This window comes from Leucopleurus acutus, assembly GCF_964270905.1.
Source record: "Leucopleurus acutus genome assembly, chromosome: 2".
Lineage (NCBI taxonomy): Eukaryota > Metazoa > Chordata > Mammalia > Artiodactyla > Delphinidae > Leucopleurus > Leucopleurus acutus.
In genome coordinates, this window is record NC_139143.1 from 61513734 (window position 1) to 61537635 (window position 23902).

At 40.4% G+C, this 23902-nt stretch overlaps 1 protein-coding gene and 1 pseudogene across 5 annotated transcripts in view; both read left to right on the plus strand.

The window, feature by feature from the left end:
• The first annotated feature begins 1641 nt into the window (after nucleotides 1–1641).
• COP1 (COP1 E3 ubiquitin ligase) overlaps nucleotides 1642–23902 on the plus strand; it is a 260115-nt gene continuing 237854 nt past the window's right edge. For all 4 annotated transcript variants that reach the window (XM_082834460.1, XM_082834458.1, XM_082834459.1 and 1 more), the window contains exon 1: nucleotides 1642–2236. In XM_082834460.1, the coding sequence (XP_082690586.1) occupies nucleotides 1818–2236 (419 nt within the window). In that variant the 5' untranslated portion in view covers nucleotides 1642–1817. The remainder of the gene's footprint in view (nucleotides 2237–23902) is intronic.
• On the plus strand, nucleotides 11778–13051 carry LOC309979038 (small ribosomal subunit protein uS5-like; annotated as a pseudogene). The gene has a single exon. The product of its transcript is annotated as a small ribosomal subunit protein uS5-like (transcript).

The following is a 23902-nucleotide window of genomic DNA, read 5'->3' on the forward strand; positions in this document are numbered from 1 at the left end:
GCACTTACCATAGGCCAGGAATTGTGTTACGTGCTGAATTCGCTGGGAATACAAAGCTGAAGTTGATAGGCTAGTAGAGGAGAATTATACATATAAGCTACTAAAATACAATGCTATAAGTGCAAACAAAATATCCTAGGGGCACAAATGGGGGCAACTCTTTCTGCCGAGGAGTCAGTAAGGCTTCATTTAAGACCCATTCTAAAATGGGTCTTAAAAGTGAATTTAAACAAAGGACTGGATAACACAATATTCATAAAAGGAAGGTGGTTGTTGGAAATCTGACATGCCCATTCTTATATCATTATTCTGAGCAGAAACCTGAGCTGGGAACATGAAGGTGATCAGCTAAGGCAGACTTGAGCCTTACGACGGTTCACTGCCAGGTGAATGGCTAGCTATTGTTGCTGGGCCTTCATCAAGGCCCTTCCCTGGCCCTGTCCCCTCAGCATGGACAGCTGTTCCTAGGGAAAGGCCGTCTAGTTGCCCCTATAGTCTTCAATACCCAGAACAGAATTAACTCTGAGATCTTTCCCTCTGAGAATCATAGAATGATAGCGTTGTAAAGGATACTGAAATCACAGTTTAGTTGTTTCTAATTTACATCCCCCAGAATCTTAGGGAGTCTCAAAATGGCAAAAGAAAATCTGAAATCAACTTTCAATATTTCAAAAAGCCTACCATAAATTGCATCTTTTGGTGGTATTAACTGCCAGGTTTCCTTGTTTTGTGCTAAAAATCATATCAGACTCACCTTAGACGGAGATTTTAACTGAGCTGTGGTCCGATTAGGCATGATTTGTTTTCCCATTATTATTATGCTTAATTTGGTAAATAACTTTTCAAAACAAGATATCATGGTCGAATGCATACAGTTGGTGACACTTGCTACAATGTTTGCAATTTACAAAGCACTAGTCACTGACTTCAATACTGTGGAACGGCTAACAGCAAAGCCCAGAGTCCTTGACTCTCAGTCCAGTGCTCTTTTCAACTGCTCAGAGGCTCTAGATTCTTTCCGTGTGCCCCAGTCTTCAGGGCCTTCAATCCCCGACTCGGAAGTACCTGTCGTACCCTCGCCACTGGGTTATACTGCCTGCCTCTCAAGCAACAGCTACCGCTCCCAGTTAACGTTCAGGAACGCGGCTCGCCCTCACGCATGCGTGGTGCAACTGCCCCGCGCCGGCGCCGCTCTTCTTGGCCTGGAGCGGGAACCTTGGGTAACCCGCAAGGGTCGGCGCCCAGGGCGCGCGTGCGCAGTCGCTTTTGGAGCGCTTTCCCCCCTCCCCTTTCCCCAACCCCTTGCGCCACCCCAACCATCCGTTCCTCTCTCCGCAGCCCTGTCACCCACTGAGACGGCCCTACCCTCGGGCAAGTCACGAAGGAAACCAGCTCTCGACGAGGGCGGCGGTCGCTACTAGGCCGCCGCCGCCGCCTAGGGCACGTTGAGCTTGTCTGAGCGTCGCCCGCGCCGTGTCTAAAGTTGTATCCCCCGCCGCTCCCGCCCCTTCCGCCGCTCGCGTGCGCGCACGGCCGGCCCACGGAGCGCCCGGGTTGGCTGCGGCGGCGATCGCGGCGGCGGCGGCCTAGAGAGCGGTAGTGGTTCCTGCTCTTGTTTTAATAGTTCCCTCCGCCCCCTCCCGTCGGACGCTGTTGTGTGGTTGCCGTACAAAAATCAACTTTATTGTTCCTCAGCCCCACCTCCCGGCGCGGCGCGCCTACTCAGGATGTACTGAGGCAGAGGGGAGGGAGGCGGCGGCGGGTCGCAGTCGCGGTCCCTCTCCTCCGAGCGCCCGGCCGGAGGGGAGGGAGTCACGATGTCTGGGAGCCGCCAGGCCGGGTCGGGCTCAGCCGGGACCAGCCCTGGCTCCTCTGCGGCCTCCTCGGTGACTTCCGCCTCCTCGTCCTTATCCTCTTCCCCGTCGCCTCCTTCCGTAGCTGCTTCGGCCGCGGCGCTGGGGTCCGGCGGGGCGGCCCAGGCCGCGGGCTCCGGCGGCCTCGGGGGCCCGGTGCGGCCTGTGCTGGTGGCGGCCGCAGTGTCCGGCAGTGGCGGCGGGAGCGGCGGCGGGGCGGTGTCCGCGGGCCTGTCCCGGCTCAGCTGCGCAGCCAGGCCCAGCGCCGGCGTAGGAGGGAGCAGCTCCAGCCTAGGGAGCGGCAGCAGGAAGCGACCTCTGCTTGCCCCCCTGTGCAACGGGCTCATCAACTCCTACGAGGACAAAAGCAACGACTTCGTCTGGTGGGTTGGACGAACAGCCTCCTCGCCCTCTCTGCGTTAGGAGTTTCTGCTCTTGGGGCTGCTGGGGTCCGGGGTGAGGGAGGTCTGTTGGGCGCTGTGGCGGTGTCTGCAGAGGCATTCGAGCGTTTGCAGCGGTTGGTGGGCTGAGGTGGGGGAATGTTGGAGTCCTGAGGCAGGGTGGGAGTACTAAAGAGGTCAGTGCTGGTGGGCAGAAGTGAAGGGAGGTTAGAGAATAATAAATAGGGGGGGAGATGAAAGGCCAAATAAATGGCTGTGCATAAAAGGGGAAAGCTGGGCACGGAGGTTGGGCCTTGAATTTTCTGCCTCGCTGGTGAATTAGGTACCCTGTCAGTCCGGATTTCTCGTTGAGGTGAATTAAACTTGTAAAGGGAGAGGATTAAGCTTCCCGGGATGCTGAGGGAGGGAGTTGTGGGTCAGAATTTGCTTATTGAAGCATGGTGGATGATGCTCTAAACATGGGTATGGCTGTTTTAAGAAGTGGTATTTGATGTAAATATCCATCCTGTGTACGTGTAAATTATCTCCTCCTGCTTCAAAGGCTGGGTCACTTTTAAATCTGTTGTTGAGGCTCCTGTAGTCAAGAAAGTCTGTTCACAACAACTTCCACCTCTCAACTGAATTTCTTGAAAAGAGGGGACCACGTTTATTAAGTATCATCCATGTGTCAGATGTGACTGCACTACACTTGTATTAACACATCAGCGTATATACTGGAACTTCGGATTTGAGAAAAGCTAGGAATTAGACGTGTTGTCATCGTAGTTAGCATCTTGAATGCTACGCAGTAGTCCTCCGTTATGACATTTGGCATAGAAGGATTATACATATTAAGTGAAAAATGGAGTTGATTGTCTTGCTTGAGAGTGTTTCCATTTTCGTTGGGTTTTGTGTTCAAAATCCAATTCAAATGGTAAGATTGCAAGAAAGGATTTGCTTTTAGCTGAGTGAGAACTGGTAGGATTTTGTGCTTTTCCTCTGGAGGAAATTGTTGATAGAATAGAATACTAGTGATGTAGGAAGTTGGCTTGCACTGTCACTATACGGGAAGTTGATTCACTTCAGGGTTGAAGATGGTCCGAGTTGTCATTAAATATGATAAGACTAGAAGTTGGGACTCTAGGAAAGTTATTGATTAGACTTATAGTTTCTAGTTCTTGCAGTAAAAATACCTTTATTCATACTTTTGCTTTCATCATAAATTATTCTGGATTCAGAATTGATTCATTTTTCACTGAAATTGGGCTATAATTGTAATTTGTAAATAATTTGAGCAGCTTATCGTTGGGTATAAGATGTGTTTGTGTTCATAGCCAGTAGAGAATCCCATAAGATAAAGTAGAAGCTAATGAAACAAAGTGAGGGTTTGCACAGTTTGTCTTTTTAGCCACCATTTGCATTTTACTTTTTAGTAGGTTAAAAGAAAACAAACATGCCAGCATCCATATAGGTACACTAAGATAGTGTAAAAGGTGTGAGAAAGAGGGAAATTAATCATTCATTGAACAGATATTTCTTTGGCACTCACTGTCTGCCAGGCACTGTATGCATCTCATTATACTTACTATAAGCCATTTTATAGGAAGTTGGAGAGGGATGGGAGAGTATAAGCAGCTGGCACTAATTTTTATTGTTTAGGGGTAAGATTATTAAAATTTTTATTAGTCTGTCAATTAATTTTTAAAAATTAAAATCCAGTCTCTTGAGTCTTAACCATGTTGTTTAGATTTTTCTGCTTTCTTTTTTTTTTTTTTTTTTTTTGCGGTACGCGGGCCTCTCACTGTCGTGGCCTCTCCCGTTGCGGAGCGGAGCACAGGCTCCGGACGCGCAGGCTCAGCGGCCGTGGCTCACGGGCCCAGGCGCTGCGCGGCATGTGGGATCTTCCCGGACCGGGGCACGAACCTGCGTCTCCTGCATTGGCAGGCGGAGTCTCAACCACTGCGCCACCAGGGAAGCCCCTTCTTTCTTTTATATTCCAAGAGGAAGTGTCCAGTGAGAGTCATGAGTTAAAAATTCCGAATATTTCACTTTCTAAGAATTTCATAGTCCTCTGTTTCTTTTTCTGGTGAGGTTGAATATTCAGAAGAATTCATTAATGGAAATCAGTTTTCCTGATTCTCCAGCTAGATTTGATTTGGCCAAGCATTTGGGGTAGGAAGGTGAGGATTAGGCAAGGCCCAAGGAATCCTTTTCATTTCTAATTGGCTCTGGGTGGTTGGTCTGTCTGCTTCAAGGTCAAACTGTGAACCAATCCAAACTATTCTAAGCTTTTACATCTAAATGAGGCTTAAGTTTGAATAATGATAACAATTCCTTATTCATCATATTTTAAAGATATGTTTATACTTCATGTTTCATTTTATCCTAGAGCAATTCTGTGAAGTTATATAGAACTTCCAACTTTATATAATACTAATATAATTGTATCCTCATTGAGTTACAGAGAAGTTAAGTAACTTGGTTTCAGATTGGGTAGCTCAAGGACAAAATTAAAACTCATATCTCCGAATTCTCAATTTAGTGCTTTCTTTGTATGGAATTTAAAAATTTCATATCTATAAGTTGAAGTACATGTATTTAGCCTCATGGTTCTTAAATGTGGTAGACTGAAGGGAAACAGCTGTTTCATAATCACAGGAGATAAATGTCTTTATCCTTAACTACTCTCTCCCCTGCTTGCCCATATCCCAACAGGACAAAACTGAATTGGAGGCTGTAGTGGGCAGTGTAGTTTGCAGGAGCTCCCTTGTTAATAATGACATGTCCTCTTCCCCTCCTTGAGAATGGTTGATTTAAGGTCAAATGCCTAATATCAATAATACATACTGGCCTCTCCTGACTCATATTTGAAAGTAAGTTTATATTTAATTGCAGAATTGATGAACATTTTAGGGATTTATAGTTTTCACTTTAATATTTCTTTCAAACAAAGGATTGAAAGTATCGTCAAGTTGCAGATAATTCTAACAGTGTTTTATAGATGGAGAATCTGTAGTACAGTAGAGAGTAGTATATAGCTTGAAGTTGGATAAATCTCGGACATTCAAAGGAAGTCTTCGTTACTTTGATTTTTCAAATTTTTCTTACATGATTCATTTAAATTACGATTCGTTTAAATTCGTTTAAATTACGTTTAAATAGCCTGTGTTTGGAAGACAATTTCTTTCTTTTATGTTATCATATTACTACTGCCTCTGCATTAGCTTTTCCAACCCCCTGAAATAACCTTTTCTACCTCTTCAAGTCCCAGATAATCTCTGAGTTGTAGCAGAAATAAGTATTTTTAGGTAGATAGTAAGCCCCTTGTGGGAAGGTTACCTCTGCCTGATAAAATGTAGGTAGAATCTACATGAAGTCCATCTACCATTTAATAAATTCTCATGTCAACTATTAAAAATGGACTATCCTGAAGGAGCTCACGATTTAACGTGAAGAAAGACTTTTAATCACATAATTATAGTATCACATCCTGGCATTATTGCTTCTCTTAGTACCATGGCAGATGCTAAATACTTTTCTGAATTCAGATGTTGTCTCACGGTCCTCAACATAGCACTGCAGGCAGCCACTACCTATTAATTACATTTAGCCCTAAAGATGAAATCTGTTGACCATTCTTGCTACTATAACTGTTTTCCAAACTATTAAAAAGTGAAATAAAATAGCAGGTATCATAGAACCTGTCATTATAAAGATAGTTTGATGAAACTTTTGGTTACATATTTATGTACAATGTATAAGTACTTACTGGGTATGAGGCCTCAGTTTAGTTTAAGGATGGGCTTTTGGCTCAAAGCTCAGTTCGTATAGTTAATAATGGTGGTATCAGTATTTATATCCAGACGTTTTGGCTCAAAGCTCAAGTTCTTAACCACTATATTGCTTTGCCCTTCAGAGGCTGGAGATTTTGTTTAAAATCAGCTTTATTAAGATATAATTTGCATACCATAGCAGTCACCAGTTTTAAGTGTATAGTTCAATGAATTTGGCAAATAAATACATCTATGTTACCACCCTAATCAAGATACAGAACATTTCCATCACACTAGAAAGTTCAGTGTACTACACCTTAGCACTGTGTCTTCGAACCTCATCTCTGAAACCTGGCAACTGGTCATCTGTTTTCTATCAATATAGTTTTGCCTTTTCTAGGATATTATATTAATGGAGTCATTCAGTATGTAGACTTTTGTGCCTGACTTATTTGGAGTAATGTTTTTGAGATTCAATAATGTTGAATGTCTCACTAAGTTTCTTTTAATTGCTGAGTAGTATTCCATTACATGGATATAACGTGATTTCTTTATATACTCATCAGTTAAAAGATATTTGAGTTTCTTTGTTTCTAAAGTTTTCAGTGATTGTAAAGAAAGCTGTTGTAAACATTCACATTCAGTTTTCTGTGCGTACCTGTCTTCACATCTCTTGGGTAAATACATAGGAGTGTATTGCTGTGTTGTATTGCCAAGTGTATATTTAGCATTATAAGAAACTGCAAAACTGTTTTCTAAAGTGACTATCATTTTGCATTTCTACCAGCAATGTATGAGTTTCAGTTCCACATTCTTGCCAACACTTGCTGTTTTCAGTCTCTCAAATTTCAGTCATTCTAGTAGGCGTGTGTAGTAGTATCTTATTGTCATAATTTGCATGTAAGTCCTAAATATTGTGATGTTTTCTCCCAGTCTGTTGTTTTCTTTTTAGTTTTCTGAGCAGTCTTCTGAAGTGCAAAGTTTAAAATTTTAAGTTCAATTTATGGACTTTTTTCTTTTACAGTCTATGGCTTTTGTGTTCTATTGAAGAAATTGTTGTCTAAGTCTTCTTGTATATTCTAGAAGCTTCATAGCTTTTTTGTGGTTAGGTATATAATCATTTCATGTTAATTTTTATATACTGTGTGTGGTAAGGGTTGGAGATTTTTTCCCTCCACTGTAGATGTCCAGTTATTGTAGCACCCATTTGTTGAAAAGACCATCTTTGTTCATTGAATTTTCTTGGAACCTTTCTCAAAAATTAATTAATATGTATAAGTTTATTTCTGGAGTCTTTATTCTGTTCCATTGATCTATGTGTTTATCCTTATGCCAGTACCACATTGTCTGGATTTCTGTATCGTTGTAAATCTTGAAATCAGATAGTGTAGTTTTGTTCCTCTATTTCAAAGTTGATTTAGTTATTTAGGATGTTTGCATTTCCACATAGATTTTAGCTTACCAATTTCTTAAAAAAAAGCATGCTAGGATTTTAATTTGAGTTACTTTGAATCTATGACCCAATTTGGGAAGATTTGACATCTTAACAATATTGAATCTTTGAGCCATAAACATAGTATGTTTCTCCAGTTATTTAGGTCTTTAATTCCTCTTAGCAGAGTTTTATAGTTATCAGTTTTTGGATCTTGCACATGTTTTGTTAAACTTACTCCTAAGTAGTTCATGTTTTTGATGCTGTTGTGTTATTTTAATTTCTAATTAAAAATTGCTAATTTGCTATTCAATTTCTAATTGTTGCTAATATAAAAATAAAATTTATTTTTGTGTATTGACCTTGTGTCCTGTGAATTGTTAAGTTCACTTATTACTTCTAATAGTTTTTTGGTAGAACCGATGTGATTTTCTGAGAAGACAATCATGTCATCTGAAAATCAATATAGTTTTACTTCTTTCTTTTCCAGTTTTATGCCCTATTTACTGATTTTTTTAAAGAGATATTTTGTATTTTTATTTATGGGTGATATTGGTCTATGGTTTTCTTATAATATACATATATTTACTTTATATATTTTGGTTTTGATATCAGGGTGTATTAGTTTGCTAGGGCTGCTATAACATAATTACAGACTGGGTAGCTTAAAAAATAGAGAGTTATTTTCTCAACAGTTTTAGAGGCTAGGTGTCCAAGATCAAGGTGTTGTCAGGTTTGGGTTCTTCTGAGGCTTCTCTCCTTGACTTGCTGATGGCCACCTCTTGTTGTGTCTTCACATGGTTGTCCCTGGGTCTGTGTGTTGTCTGTGTCCTAATCTCTTATAAGGACACCAGTCATACTGGGATTAGGTCCCACATATATGACCTCATTTTACCGTAATTAGCTCTTTAAGGCCCAGTCTCCAAATACAGTCTTCTGAGGTACTGAGGGCTAGGATTTCAATGTATGGATTTGGGAGAGGATACAGTTCAGCTCATCTTTGTCTTCTGAAAGAGTTTGTGGATTGGTATGTTTCATTCTTAAGTGTCTGGTAGAATTCATCAGTGAAGCCATAGTTTTTGTGGCAAGGTTTTTATTTACTATTTCAGTTTCTTTAATTGATAAAGGGCTATTCAGGTTTTTTATTTCTTAAGTGAGCTTTGGTAATTTGTCTGCTAAGGGATTTCTCCGTTTCACCCAAGCTATTGAATTTGTTGGCATAAGTTCATAATACTTTTTTTGTTTATTGGAATTTGATTTTATTTATTTATTTTATACAGCAGGTTCTTATCAGTTATCTAGTTTATACATGTTAGTGTATATATGTCAATCCCAATCTCCCAATTCATCCCACCCCCCCACCCCCTGCTTTCCCCCCTTGTCCATACATTTGTTCTCTACACCTCTGCTTCTGCCTTGCAAACCGGTTCATCTGTACCTCTTTTCTAGATTGCACATATATGCGTTAATATACAATATTTGATTTTCTCTTTCTGACTTAGGCTTTAATACTTCTTTATGTTTTAAATGTTTGTAGGATTTGGAGGGATGTCCCTTCTTTCATTCCTGATACTGGTAATTTGTGTTTTCCCTTTTTTTTTTCCTTGAACAGTTTAGCCAGAGGATTGTCAGGTTTTTTTTTTTTTTTGGCGGAACGCGGGCCTCTCACTGTTGTGACTTCTCCCGTTGCGGAGCACAGGCTCCGGACGCGCAGGCTCAGCGGCCATGGCTCACAGGCCCAGCCGCTCTGCGGCATGTGGGATTTTCCCGGACCGGGGCACGAACCCGTGTCCCCTGCATCCGGCAGACGGACTCCCAACCACTGCGCCACCAGGGAAGCCCAGGATTGTCAGTTTTATTAATCTTTTCAAATAACTGGTTTTGGTATTATTGATTTTCTAAATGTCCATTTTCTATTTCCCTGATATTTGGCTTTATTTTTATTCTACTTTGAGTTTCATCATTTTCTGGCTTCTGACTACAGAATCTTAGATTATTTTGGCCTTTTCTAAGAAAAACATTTAATTCTATTAGTTTCCCTTTCTAATCCCTGCATTAATTTTCATTCAGTTTAATATACCTTTTGTCATTTCCACTGATTTTTTTAAAAACTTTTTTTTTGGTTATTTATTTATTTATTTATTTATTAATGGCTGCGTTGGGTCTTCGTTGCTGCGTGCAAGCTTTCTCTTATTGTGGCGATGGGGGGCTATTTTTCGTTGCAGTGTGCGGGCTTCTCATTGCAGTTGCTTCTCTTGTTGCGGTGCACGGGCTTCAGTAGTTGTGGCATGTGAGCTCAGTAGTTGTGGCTCGTGGGCTTTAGAGAGCAGGCTCAGTAGTTGTGGCACACGGGCTTAGTTGCCCCGTGGCATGTGGAGGCTTCCCGGACTTGGGTTCTAACCCGGGTCCCCTGCACTGGCAGGTGGATTCTTAACCACTGTGCCACCAGGGAAGTCCCCATTTTGATTTCTTATTTGAAGAATGGGTTATTTAGAAATGTTTTAATTTCTAAATGAGAATTTTCTGGATATTCTATTATTAAGTTCTAATATAATTCAGTTTCATTCAGAGAATATGAATTGTGTGAATTCAGTCCTTTTAAATTTATTGAGACTTGTTTCATGGTTCACGGTAAGCTTTATCTTGGTTAATGTTCCATATGCATTTAAAAAAATCAGTTTTCTGCAGTGTGTAGACTGGTATATTCTATAAATGTCAAGTTTGTTGGTGTGTTAAACTCTGTATACTCCTACTGATTTTCTATATACTTGTTCTGTCAATTACTGAAAGGGGTGTTAAAATCTTTAACCATTCCAAGTGTAATTGTGGGTTTTGCTATGTTTCCTTGCAGTTCTGTCAATTTTGTTTCACGTATTTTGAAACTTTATTAGTAGGGCACATGCATTTAGAGTTGGTGGATTGATCCCTTTATTATTTTGAAATGTCCTTGCTTATTCCTGGTAATATTTGTTGTTCTGAAATCTGTTTAGTCTGATAGCATAACCTCTCCAGCTTTCTTTAAGTGTTTACATGGCATGTTTTTTTGTCCTTCACTACTTCTTTATCTGTTTTAATTTTTAAAGTAGGTTTCTTGTAGATAGCATATGTTTGAGTCTTTCTTTTTTATTTATTATGACAATTTGCCTTTTAAGTGGCTTGGTTAGACTTTTTGCATTTTAACATAATTATGATGTGCTTGGTTTTATGTGTATGTCTTGCTTGCTCTTTGTTTTCTGTTTGTCCCCTCTATTCTTCTATTCCTTTTCTGTCTTTTTCCCTTCTTTTCCTGCCTTCTTTTGGATTAATTGGGTGTTTTTAAGATTTCTGTTTTGTTGCTACAGTTGACTTATTAGTGATAGCTGTGTGGGATGTGTGTGTGTTTTGGGGGGGAGTGTTTGCTCTAGGGTTTATAGTACTCATTTTTAATTTTTTATATTCTAAAATCATGTTATGTCATTTCACATACACTGTAAGAATCTTGTAATAGTATGCTTCCATTCTGTAGGATCCATTCCAGTTACTCCCTCAATCGTTCTCTATTCCTTTTTTTAAAAAAATTGAGGTAAAATTCGTACCTCATAAAATTCACCATTTTAACCACTTAAACTGTGCAATTCAGTACATTGACAGTGTTGTGAAGCCATCATCACTATCTACTCCCAGAATATTTTCATCACACCAAAAGGAAACCCTATATGCATTAAGCAGTCACTCTCTTTCTCGTCCCTTGGCAACCACAAATTTGCCTTCTGACTCTATAGATTTGCGTGTTTTTGGACATTTCATATAAATGGAATTATACAATATGTGGTCTTTTGTGTCCGGTGCCTTTCATGGCCTATGTTGGGTGCTCTTCTGAATTAATGACTAAAATATAGCAGTTAAATCTTGTTGGAATTGGCTTGAAACAATATATTGGGTCAATCATATTTTGTTTAAGGAATTTGAAATTAAAAAAAACACTTGAATTGGCCTATATGAAAAAAAAAATAAAGTTCTTGTTGTAGTGCTGGTGCTGGAAGGGCTATATAGTTGACCCTTGAGTAACACAGAGGTTGGGGTGCCCACCTTCTGCCTAGTCGAAAATCCACTTTAACTTACAGTCAGCCCTCCATATCCGCAGTCCCTCTGCATCTGTGCATTCAACCAACTGCAGATTGTGCAGTACTGTAGTACTTATTATTGAAAAAAATCTGTGTGTAAGCCGACCCACGCAGTTCAAACCTGTGTCATTCAAGGGTCAGTTGTATATTGCAAGCTGATATCCTTGAGAAGCAGAAAAAGAAGCATTAGTCACATAAAGAGTAGAGCACTAGCTTCTTCTCCGTAAAAACACCAAATGGCGGATGACGCTGGTGCTGCGGGAGGGCCTGGACGCCCCAGGGGCCCTGGAATGGGAGGCTGCAGTGGCTTCTGCAGAGGCTTCAGCAGCGGCCTCCAGGTCCAGGGTCGTGGTCGGGGCCGAGGCCAAGGAGCTTGCAGAGGCAAGGCTGAGGATAAGGAGTGGCTCCCTGTCACCAAGCTGAGCTGTCTGGTCAAGGACATGAAGATCAGGTCCCTGGAGGAGATCTGTCTCTTCTCTCTGCCCATCAAGGAATCCGAGATCATTGACTTTTTCTTGGGGGCATCCCTCAAGGACGAGGTTTTGAAGATTATGCCTGTGCAAAAGCAGACCTGTGCTGGCCAGCGGATCTGGTTCAAGGCATTTGTTGCCATTGGGGATTACAACGGACATGCTGGTTTGGGTGTCGAGTGCTCTAAGGGGGTAGCCATTGCTATCAGTGGGGCCATCATTCTGGCCAAGCTCTCCATCATCCCCGTGCGGCGAGGCTACTGGGGGAACAAGATCGGCAAGCCCCATACCGTCCCTTGCAAGATGACTGGCCGCTGTGGCTCAGTGCTGGTGTGCCTCATCCCTGCCCCCAGGGCCACTGGCATCGTCTCAGCCCCTGTGCCCAAGAAGCTAGTGATGATGGTTGGAATTGATGACTACTATGCCTCTGCCGGGGCTGCACCACCACCCTGGGCAACTTCACCAAGGCCACTTTTGATGCCATTTCCAAGACCTACAGTTATCTCACTCCTGATTTCTGGAAAGATGGTGTTCACCAAGTCTCTGTATCAGGAATTCACTGACCATCTTGTAAAGACTCACACCAGAGTTTTCAGGCAGAGGACCCAGGCTCCAGCTGTAGCCACCACATCGTTTTCTATGAGAAAAATAAAGTGAATGAAGCCAGTTTAAAAAAAAAATGGAGCACTAGTGAAGATGTGTATTCCATATAAGTGCACTGAAGTCCCTAGATCCACCTTGAATCTAAGACTAGGTCCTGTGAGCCCTGGTCATGGTGTTTGCTATGAGATAATTCTAATTTTTCCACTTATATTATAGCTACACAAGCCTAATTAAAATTATTCGCCAACTCTAAGCCTTTAGTCATTAGAACTGATGCTCTGTTTGAGTAGAGGAATGTTGGGAGTGTGTGAGTAGAATAAGATCCAGGAAGAGATTGAGAGTGTATTGCAGTCATTTCACACTGGGAGGAATCAGTAGTGACACTCTTTGGCCATATTTGGTTTCCTGATCCAGTCTACTTTTTTTAAGGGGGGGGTTGGGGGGGACGGAACACCAGAGATTGCTTCCCCTACTTATCTTTTTTTTTTTTTTTTTTTTGCGGTACGCGGGCCTCTCACTGTTGTGGCCTCTCCCGTTGCGGAGCACAGGCTCCGGACGCGCAGGCTCAGCGGCCGTGGCTCACGGGCCTAGCCGCTCCGCGGCATGTGGGATCCTCCCGGACCGGGGCACGAACCCGTGTCCCCTGCATCGGCAGGCGGACTCTCAACCACTGCGCCACCAGGGAAGCCCTTCCTCTGCTTATCTTTTCATGCCTATCACTTGTATTGATCATGGTGTCCTTTTTTTCCTATACTATGTGGTCTCTATTTTTTTTTTTTTTAAAGAAAACTCTGCCCCTGAAGCTAGCACACAGCTATTTTGAATACACTCCCCCTCTTTTTTTTTTTTTTAAAGATTTCATTGTTAAATTAGAGTCTAAGAAGTTTGCCTTCTATTCCTTTTCTTCCTTACCTTTCCTGTCCTTATTCATAGAATCCTGTGACATAAACCAAAGTTAAATACAGGTCTTAGTGGAGATAGGAAAAAAATCTCATTGCAAAATACCAAATAAACTTAATTTTTATTAAAAGAGACTTTTAAGATTTTTAGGGCTTTTTATCGTATCAAATGAAACTAGGAAGGAGTGAGATGAATGGACAGAGGCTGGAACTTAACTGCTGCCTGTGAAGATTGGTGCTGGGGATTTAGTGTTACCAGTGTAGGTGTTAAAAAATGATTTGAGGTTTATTATTTTCCTTTTCATTTATTTCCTTGTCTTTCAGTTCTGAATCCACCTGGGGCCAGTTGAGAATGGAGGATGGCTTGGGGATGGTCACAAAGCAGCTGGTTTAAGGGGAAGGAGGCAGCTAGAGAAATGTCAAGTTTTGGACATTTTGAGAGGAAAGAAGAAACATTTCTGTGGCTACTGACTTTTGCTGTGTGTCTTTCACTCTTGAAAGGATGTATATAAATTTCAGCATATTCAAAGTAGTTGTTTCCAAGGTTTTCTATATGTTGATAGTGATTTGAAATTTCATGGTCACAGTGATGCATGTAAGTATTTGTTTCCTTTATCTTCTGAGATCATAGCATGAGGCAAAGGGCACTGGACTTGGCATTAAAAGCCCTGAGATTTAACTTCCGGCAAATATATGTTTGACTTAGAGTATGTTTTTTCATTTATAAATTGAGATATAATGGTATTCCATTATAGGATTGTGAGGTTTAGATTATATAATACATGTATAAAGACATCGTAAATTATAAAATCATGGAAAGGAATCAGGTGGTGTTTGCCAGGATTTCACATTTGGTACCAAAATATGAAAGTGGTTCTTTGGTCCTGTTAGGTAAGATGTAACCACTCCCTATTTTCCTAAATAACTCTAAATTGTACCTGGCTCTGATTATCTTGATGTTATGTTTTTTAGTACTTAACCTTTGAAAGATTGAATGCTTGGTTACTTAGAACCAGTACTACCATGAGACAATTGACGCATTTTGTGGAACTGTAATGGAGTTAGTGTCAGTACCAAAATATATATGGATTGAGCAATGTCCTTATTATTGTACCATTTATTATTACTATACCATTTGATAAGTTTGGATACTGCTTTTGAAGCAGGTAATACATTAAAAAGTTAGGCAGAGTATAAATAAGGCACTGATTAAAAGTTTAACTTGAGAGTCAGACTGATTGCCATAAGACCCTTGCTTAACTGAGATGATGTGCCTTATAAATAGAAAATAGTAGAATTAAGTAATTTTCTGTATCTATATCTGTTCTGCATTGTTGGTTTTTAAATGCAGTTAAATGACACACATAGCCTTTTGGCAAGCTTAAGGTTGTGCAGTATATCTACCTTTAGTTTTGGCAGTTGGTATGAAAATGTCTTCTTCACAAGATTGAACTGAAGATCATTATTTTAATAAAACAGTGACAAGATAAAAAGTTCAAATAATCACTACTAATAATGGTTTGAATAGTACTAGGTTCACTTTGTGGTCTATCTAAAGTTCTGTGGTAAGGTTGCAAAATCAGATGCCTAAAATGGCCATCTAATTTTCTCTTAAATCAGTATCCATTATGCTTATTTGCTCTTATGTCTTTCTTTTTCTTTATTTCTAAGTTTTTCTGAGTTCTTTCACCTCTTTTCAAATAAGCTTTTCTTCCTAATACTTGGTTTCTGAGGTTATCTAATTGAGAATTTTCTTTATCTTTCAATGCTTTTGTCATTTTCTTTATTTTTTTTAGTACATCTTAAAAATATTAGATTTTAATTTCCATTTATCTTGTTTTCCTGTTGTGCTTTCATTGTTTCTAGGGATGGTATTATGCTCCATATTCAACGGTGAACTCTTTGTGCTGCTTATGTTTTAGAGTGATTAAATATAAAATATGTTTCATGCTTATATTCATTGTTACCATTTTTAGAGCTCTTTATTTATTTATTTGTGTGTATTTGCTGTCCCACTTTGTATTCCTTCTTCCCGTAGAACTTACATCAATATATCATGCAGTGAAGGTCTGTGTACGATGAATTCTTTAAGTTATTTGTATTTGAAAATTACTTGTTTTGCCTTCATATTCAAACATTTTTTTTTGCTGGGTATAAAATTCCAAGTTTAAAGTTTTTTTCATGCAGTATTTTGAAGATGTCACTCCATTGTCTTTGGCTATATATATACAGTGTTTTTTAGTATCAGGTATACAGCAAAGTGATTCAGTTGTACATATATATATATCCTCTTTCAGATTCTTTTCCATTAAAGGTTATTGCAAGATATGGAATACAGTTCCCTGTGCTATACAGTAGGTCCTTGTTGTTTACCTACTTTATGTATAGTAGTTTGTACCTGCTTGTTTCAAACTCCTAATTTATCCTGCCCCCTCCCCACCCCACTATCCCCTTTGGTAATCATAAGTTTGTTTCTATGTCTGAGTCTGTTTCTGCTTTGTAAGTAAGTTTATTTGTATCATTTTTTTAGATTCCATGTGTAAGTGATATCATATAATATTTGTCTTTGTCTGACTTCACTTAATATGATAATCTCTGGGTCCATCCATGTTGCTGCAAATGGCATTATTTCATTTTTTATGGCTGAGTAATATTCCATTGTGTATATATACCACATCTTCTTTATCCATTCATCTGTTGATGGACAGTTGGGTTGTTTCCATGTCTTGGCTATTGTAAATAGTGCTGCTGTGAACATTGGGGTGCATGTTTCTTTTCAAATTAGAGTTTTCTCTGGATATGTGCCCACAAGTGGAATTGCAAAATCATATGGTAACTCTATTTTTAGTTTTTAAGGAATTTCCAGACTGTTTACCATAGTGGATGCACCAATTTACATTCCCAACAGTGTAGAAGGGTTCCTTTTTCTCCACACCCTCTCCAGCATTTATTATTTGTAGACTGTTTAATGATGGCTGTTCTGACTGGTGTGATACCTCATTGTAATTGTGATTTGCCTTTCTAGTAATTAGTGGTATTGAGCATCTTTACATGTGCCTGTTGGCCATCTGTATGTCTTCTTTGGAGAAATGTCTGTTTAGGACTTCTGCCCATTTTTTGATTGGGTCTTTTTTTTTTTTTGATATTGAGTTGCATGAGCTGTCTGTCTATTTTGGAAATTAATCCCTTATTGATAGCATCGTTTGCAAGTATTTTCTCCCAGTCTGTAGGTTGTCCTTTTGTTTTGTTTATGGTTTTCTTTGCTGTGCGAAAGCATATAAGTTTGACTAGGTCCCATTTGTTTGTTTTTGTTTTTATTTCCATTTCTCTCGGAGAGGGATCCAAAAAAATATTGCTACGATTTATGTCAAAGAGTGTTCTGCCTGTGTTTTCCTCTAAGAACTTTGTAGTATTTGGTCTTATATTTAGGTCTTTAATCCATTTTGAGTTTATTTTTGTGTATGGTGTTAGAGAGTGTTCTAATTTCATTCTTTCACTTGTACAGGTTTCCCAGCACTGCACTACAGCCGTTTAACGATTGTCACTGGGCAGGCAGTGCCTCTAATACTGGTTATGCTAGAGGTGATGTTTTTGGTAAACAGGCGGGGTTTGTGTTTGCCGAGTTCCTTTTACTTTTTTTAATCTTTCCTTAATGCAAGCCTGTGTTGGGTTAACAGTGTTTTTAATAAATAATTTAGTGTTGGGTTATATTTATTAGCTGTTAATTATCAGTGTACTATCAGTTACTGATGTAAGCTTGTGCGAGGAGAAAAATTTCTTGTTACTCATGTTAACAGTATTGCTTCTATAGTTATATAGATTAGTCCAGTAGTCAGGCTAGGAGTTGATTTACTTATTGTTGGAATTAAAACATTGTTTTATTGTTGAGCTTGAATGCTTTTTCAATTGGTGGCTGCTTTTAGGCCAACTATGGTTTAAGTTTATTTTACTCTCTAGTTAAGGTTGTATCCATTTCTAAAATGCTGTACCTTTTTAGACTAACGATTAAATATACGTTGAGACTTGATGTGGTTTTTAGTATTATTTAGCATTGAACTGAAATTCTTTTCTTGGACAACCAGCTATCACCAGGCTCATTAGGCTTTTCACCTCTACTTATAAGTCTTCTCACTATTTTGCCGTATAAATGAGTTCATTCTAGTTACTGCTCGTAAGTAGCTCATCTGGTTTCGGGTAGTTTAGCTTATGGTCTCTTTGCTAAGTTGTTACTAGTTAAGTCATTATGCAAAAGGTACAAGGGGTAAGCTTTGCTTTTTTTTACTTTTAGTGTTTCTTTCATCTTTCCTTTATGGTACTTTCTCTATAGCGCCATTGGTGGTTGAATTTCTATCTCCTATACTTTAGATGTATAATGAATGTTTTATTTGATTGGTTTATGGTAGGAGCGGTGGGGGGGGGTGTGGGCTAGATTTAGTTCAAGATATACACAGGTTGTGGAATCTTCTAGGTGTAAACTAGATGCTTTGTTTAAGCTACATCTTGTTTTATCCAAGCACACTTTCCAGTATGCTTACCTTGTTACGACTTGTCTCCTCTCGTATAGTTGCTTAGCTTGGGTTAGTAAGCTGGGGCTTTGCTGTGGTACTTGAGGAGGGTGACAGGCGGTGTGTGCGAGCTTCATGGCCTTATTCATTTAAGCACTCTGCTTTTAATTTACTACTAAATCCTCCTTTGGTTTTTAGATTTCATAAAAACTTTCGTGTGAGTATGAGGGGTATTCTTAGTATAGAAAATGTAGCCCATTTCTTCCCATCCCATAGGTTACACCTTGACCTAACGTTTTTATGTAGGGTAGTTATACTTACTTTCGTTTCCTTTTAGGGTTTGCTGAAGATGGCGGTATATAGACTGAAGTAGCAGGGGTTGGTGAGGTTGATCGGGGTTTATCGGTTACAGAACAGGCTCCTCTAGAGGGATATGAAGCACCGCCAAGTCCTTTGAGTTTTAGGCCGTTGCTAGTAGTGCTCTGGCGAATAGTCTTGTTCTGTGACTATTTAGGTTTACGACTAAGCATAGTGGGGTATCTAATCCCAGTTGGGGTCTTAGCTGTCGTGTAGTCAGATTGTATTAAAGTCACTTTCGTGGTTTAGCTTAGTTTTAATTATGGCTTTTTACAGCTTAATTAAGATTTGACTTTATTCTGTGTGATTCCTTAACGCTCTTTATGCCGGGTCTCTATTAATTTGGGTCAGTTGTATGACTGCGGTGGCTGGCACGAAGTTTACCAACCCTAGTTATCCTGACGTAGTCAAACTTTTGTTCATGGCTTAATTTTTATCACTGCTGTGTCCCGTGAGGGTGTGGCTAAGCAAGGTGTTGTGAGCTGCTAGTGTTGCGTGCTTGATACCCGCTCCTTTTGATCTTTGTGATTTGGAGGGCATTCTCACTGGGATGTGGATGCTTGCATGTGTAAGTCTGTTAAGAATTAATAGAAAGGCTGGGACCAAACCTTTATGTTGATGGGGCTGGCGAGCCCATCTAGGCATTTTCAGTGTCTTGCTTTATGAAAAATTTAAGCTACATTAACCTATGGGATGTGAAAGATGTTCATATAATTTCATTATGGGGCTTGTGTCAGATTTAGTATTGATTTATGAATAAAATGGTTTGTAGATCTAGAGAGGAACCTGTCTAGGGGTGTGGTGAATATCTAAGCAGATGGTTAGTTTTGTATGGGATGAGGGGGGTTTGATCCACTACGAGATACAATTTTTTGAGCCCGGGGGGAATAGTGGAGTACTATGTCCTGTAACCATTAATTTAATTGCACATGTTGGTTGTGCTAGTCAAATAACAAATACATACAAGTCCGGCTACAATTTGCTTGACTGTGACGAGACCTTTTAAGGTCATAGCTGAGTCTGTGCAAATCCCCCCCCAAATATAAAAAATACCAAATGTATGAAATCTCAGTTATGTGTGAGCATGGGCTGATTAGTCATTAACCCATCGAGATGTCTTATTTAAGGGGAACAAGTGGGCGATTTTAAGTTAAAATGGTCCTGAAATAAGAACCAGATGTCTTATAAAGATCACCATTAGCTACCCCCACTGTTTATGGGCCCCGTGCGAGAAGAGGGATCCCTGCCGAGCAGGTTGCTGGTTTCACGCGGCATGCTGATTAAGCTCGTGATCTAATGGAGGGGCCATAATGTTAGTTGACTTAAACTGATTTAGGGACATGTCCTATGTACGACCAATAATTTATACGTAATATGTAAAATTAATGCAATTCAATACGAGCTTCAGCTGCTCGTGGGGAAAATAATTGAATGCACAGTTATACATAGCATGTACATGTATACATTTACAGGAAGACGCTATTATTGACATGTGGGAGTACATGTATGTATGATTTATATGACAAAAGTATTATAAAATAAATTATTTTCAATACTGACATAGCACTGTAGCCTTGTGGTTATTCTACAATAAACCTTTTTCAGGGAATAGTTTATGTAGAATTTCAGCTTTGGGTGCTGGCGGTGAGGTGTTAATGCTTCTTCCTTGAGTCTTAGGGAGGTGTGGTTTTCTCCTTTTCTGGTTTACAAAGCCGGGGTATTTTGCTACACTACAAAGACTCTTCATTTTAGGAGTTTATTCTCAATAAGACTAGTTACTAGGATTAGGAGAAAATATAAGATGGATGCTAATTGGCCTACAATCATGTATGGGTGTTCTATGGGTTGGTCTCCAATTCATGTTAGGGTCAGGAGATCTGCGACTAGTACTCAGAATAAAAGTTGGCTGAAGGGTCGGAATATTATGCTTCGTTGTTTTGTTGTGTGGAGTATTGGGATGAATATTAGGATAAGGATTGAGAGTAGTAGGGCTAAAACTCCTCCTAGTTTGTTGGGAATTGATTGTAGGATTGCGTATGCAAATAGGAAGTACCATTCTGGTCTAATGTGTGGTGGGGTGTTGAGTGGCTTTGCTGGGGTGTAGTCGGGGTCTCCTAGTAGGTCAGGTGCGAATAAGGTTAATGTAAGTAGGGTTAAGATTAGTAGTAAGGCACCCAGGATGTCTTTGATTGTGCAGTAGGGGTGAAATGGGATTTTGTCTGCGTTGGATGGAATTCCTGTGGGGTTGTTAGATCCTGTTTCATGGAGGAATAGTAGGTGGACGGCTGCTAGTGCTAGGATGATAAAAGGGAGAATGAAGTGGAAGGCAAAGAAGCGTGTTAGTGTTGCTTTGTCTAGGGAAAAGCCACCTCAGATTCACTAGACTAGGGTGGTACCGTTGTGGGGGATTGCTGATAGAAGGTTGGTAATGACGGTTGTGCCTCAAAATGATATTTGTCCTCAGGGTAGGACATAGCTTACGAATGCAGTAGCTATAACTGTGAATAGTAGGATTACGCCAATGTTTCATGTTTCTTGGAAGGCGTGGGAGCCATAGTATAGGCCACGTCCTACGTGGGCGTAAAGGCAAATGAAGAATATGGAAGCTCTGTTTGCATGTAGATATCGAATAATTCAGCCGTAATTAACATCTTGGCAAATATGTGTGACAGATGAGAAGGCAGTTGTCGTGTCTGGTGTGTAGTGTGTTGCTAGGAATAGGCCTGTTAGGATTTGTATGATTAGGAAGAGGCCAAGTAGGGAGCCAAAGTTCCATCATGAAGAGATGTTTGATGGGGTGGGAAGGTCGATAAATGTGTTATTGAGAAATTTTATTAGTGGGTGTGCTTTTCGAATGTTGGTCATTAGTGTTCTTGTAGTTGAATGACAGCGATGATTTTTCATGTCATTGGTCATGTTGAAGTCCATGTGAGAATAATGATGACATACATTGTTTTCATTATAAGCATTATTTTTGTAATTAGTTTTGTGGGGGTTTCTTCAAAGCCTTCGCCTATTTATGGGGGTTTAGGGTTGATTGTGGGTGGTGTTGTTGGCTGTGGGATTGTTTTAAACTTTGGTGGTTCATTTTTAGGTTTAATAGTATTTTTGGTTTATCTGGAGGGAATATTGGTTCTGTTTGGTTACACGACAGCTATGGCTACTGAGCAGTACCCTGAGGTTTGGGTTTCTAACAAAGTTGTGTTAGGGGCATTTCTTTTAGGATTAGTGTTTTTGGTAATATTATACGTTTTAGAGAGTGAGAAAGTGGAGATTGTGTTTGAGTTTAATGGGTTGGGGGATTGGGTTATTTATGATACAGGAGATTCTGGGTTTTTTAGTGAGGAAGCTATGGGAATTGCTGCTTTATACAGTTATGGTACTTGGTTGGTGATTGTTACAGGTTGGTCATTATTTATTGGTGTTGTGGTTATTATGGAGATTACTTGGGGTAATTAAATAAGAGTATACTAAGAGTAATAGTGATAGGAAAGATAAAAAGTAGAATTTGATAAGGCCTTGTTGGTTTGAGGTTAGCATGGAAGCCTTTAGTTGAATAAAGGCTGTGGTTTTGGGTAGGATGATTTCTAGTCAGGTTAGGTCTAGTAGGGAGGTTGCTAGTTTTTGGCCTATTGGTAGGTTCAGGTGAGGGGGTAGGTGATGTATGATTGTGGGGAAATATCCTAATAGAGTGGAGAATTTAGTGGAGTTTGAGGAGTGTATATATTTTAAGTTTTGTGTGTTGAGGTTGATTTCAAATGTGAGGATAAAGCCTAAAGTCGTTATTACGAGGGCGGTTAGTTTTAGGTGTAAGGGTGTGGTTATTAAGGGAGTGGTTATTGGAGGAATGTTGTTGGATAGAATGAAGCCAGCAAAGATGCTTCTGATGTTCATGGAAGCAGGGAAGCGAGGTTGTCCTAGTAGTGTGAAGAAAATGATGCAAGTGCTATAGATAGCTGTGAGGGAGGTAGCGGTTAGAGTTAATAATAGGGTTCAGGCGTTGGTATAAGATGAAGTGGCGGCTTCAATGATGGTGTCTTTAGAGTAGAATCCGGTGAAGAATGGTATTCCTGTTAGTGGGTGACAGCCAATGATAAGGGCGGTTGTGGTGAAGGGAAGGGCTTTGTATAGTTCTCCTATTTTTCGAATGTCTTGTTCATTATTTAGGTTATGGATGACAGAGCCAGAACATAAGAAGAATATAGCTCTGAAGAAGGCGTGTGTGCAAATATGTAAGAATGCTAAGTAAGGTTGGTTGAGACCAATTGTTACTATTATTAAGCCTAGTTGGCTGGAGGTGGAAAAAGCAATAATTTTTTTGATATCATTTTGGGTGAGAGCGCAAATGGCTATGAATAAGGTGGTGAGGGCGCCTAGAGAAAGAGTTATTGTTTGAATGAGTTAGTTATTTTCTATTAGAGGGTAGAAACGGATAAGTAGGAAAATTCCTGCTACAACTATTGTGCTTGAGTGGAGTAGGGCTGAAACTGGGGTGGGGCCTTCTACTGCTGAAGGGATCAGGGGTGAAGTACGAATTGGGCTGATTTTCCAGCTGCGGCTAGTACAGTTATTGAAGAGACTGTCTTTTCTCCATTGTATACTCTTGCCTCTGTTGTTGTGGATTAAATGATCATAGGTGCCTGAGTTGATTTCTGAGCTTTCTATCCTATTCCATTGATCTATATGTCTGTTTTAGTGCCAGTACCATACTGTTTTGATTACAGTAGCTTTGTAGCATAGTCTGAAGCCAGGGAGCATGATTCCTCCAACTCTGTTCTTTTTTCTAAGGATTGTTTTGGCTATTTGGGGTCTTTTGTGTTTCCATACAAATTTAAATTTTTTTTGTGAAAAATGCCATTGGTAATTTGATTGCATTGAATCTGTAGATTGCCTTGAGTAGTATGGTCATTTTAACAATAGTCTCAACCTTGGAGAAGTGACCCTCCGTAGGAGACGTCTTACTCATCCCAGCAGTGCACTCCCCTCTCATCACCCAAGGGCCAGGTGCCAGACGGTCCCAGGGTAGAATCTGGCCTGCCTTTGCAGACTAGGTCTGCAGGCTGTGGGACTGTCATTTTCTTGCTTCTGGTGTCTGCCTTCTGGTGAGTGAGGCTGGTCTAGAGGCTTGTGACACTTCCTGGTGGGAGGGGCCGATGCCTGCCTCCTGGTGGGTAGAACTGGGGCCCTCTGGTGGGCAAGGCTGTGTCTAGGGGCATGTCTGGAGGGAGCTGTGTGCTCAGGAAATCTTTAGGTAGCTTGTCTGCTGATGGATGGGGCTGTGTGCCCACCCAGTTTGTTGTTTGGCCTGAGGCATCCCAGCCTTGGAGCCTATAGGTGTTAGGTGGGACCAGGTCTTGGTGCCAAAATGTCAGCCTCCGGGAGAGAGCTCTCTTGCCCTTGGTCCCAGTGGGTGTGAGGTTTTGTTTGTGCCCTTTAATAGTGAAGTCTCTATTTCCCCCAATCCTGTGGAGCTCCTGTAATCAAGCTTCACTGGCCTTCAAAGCCAAATGCTCTGGGGGCTCTGGGG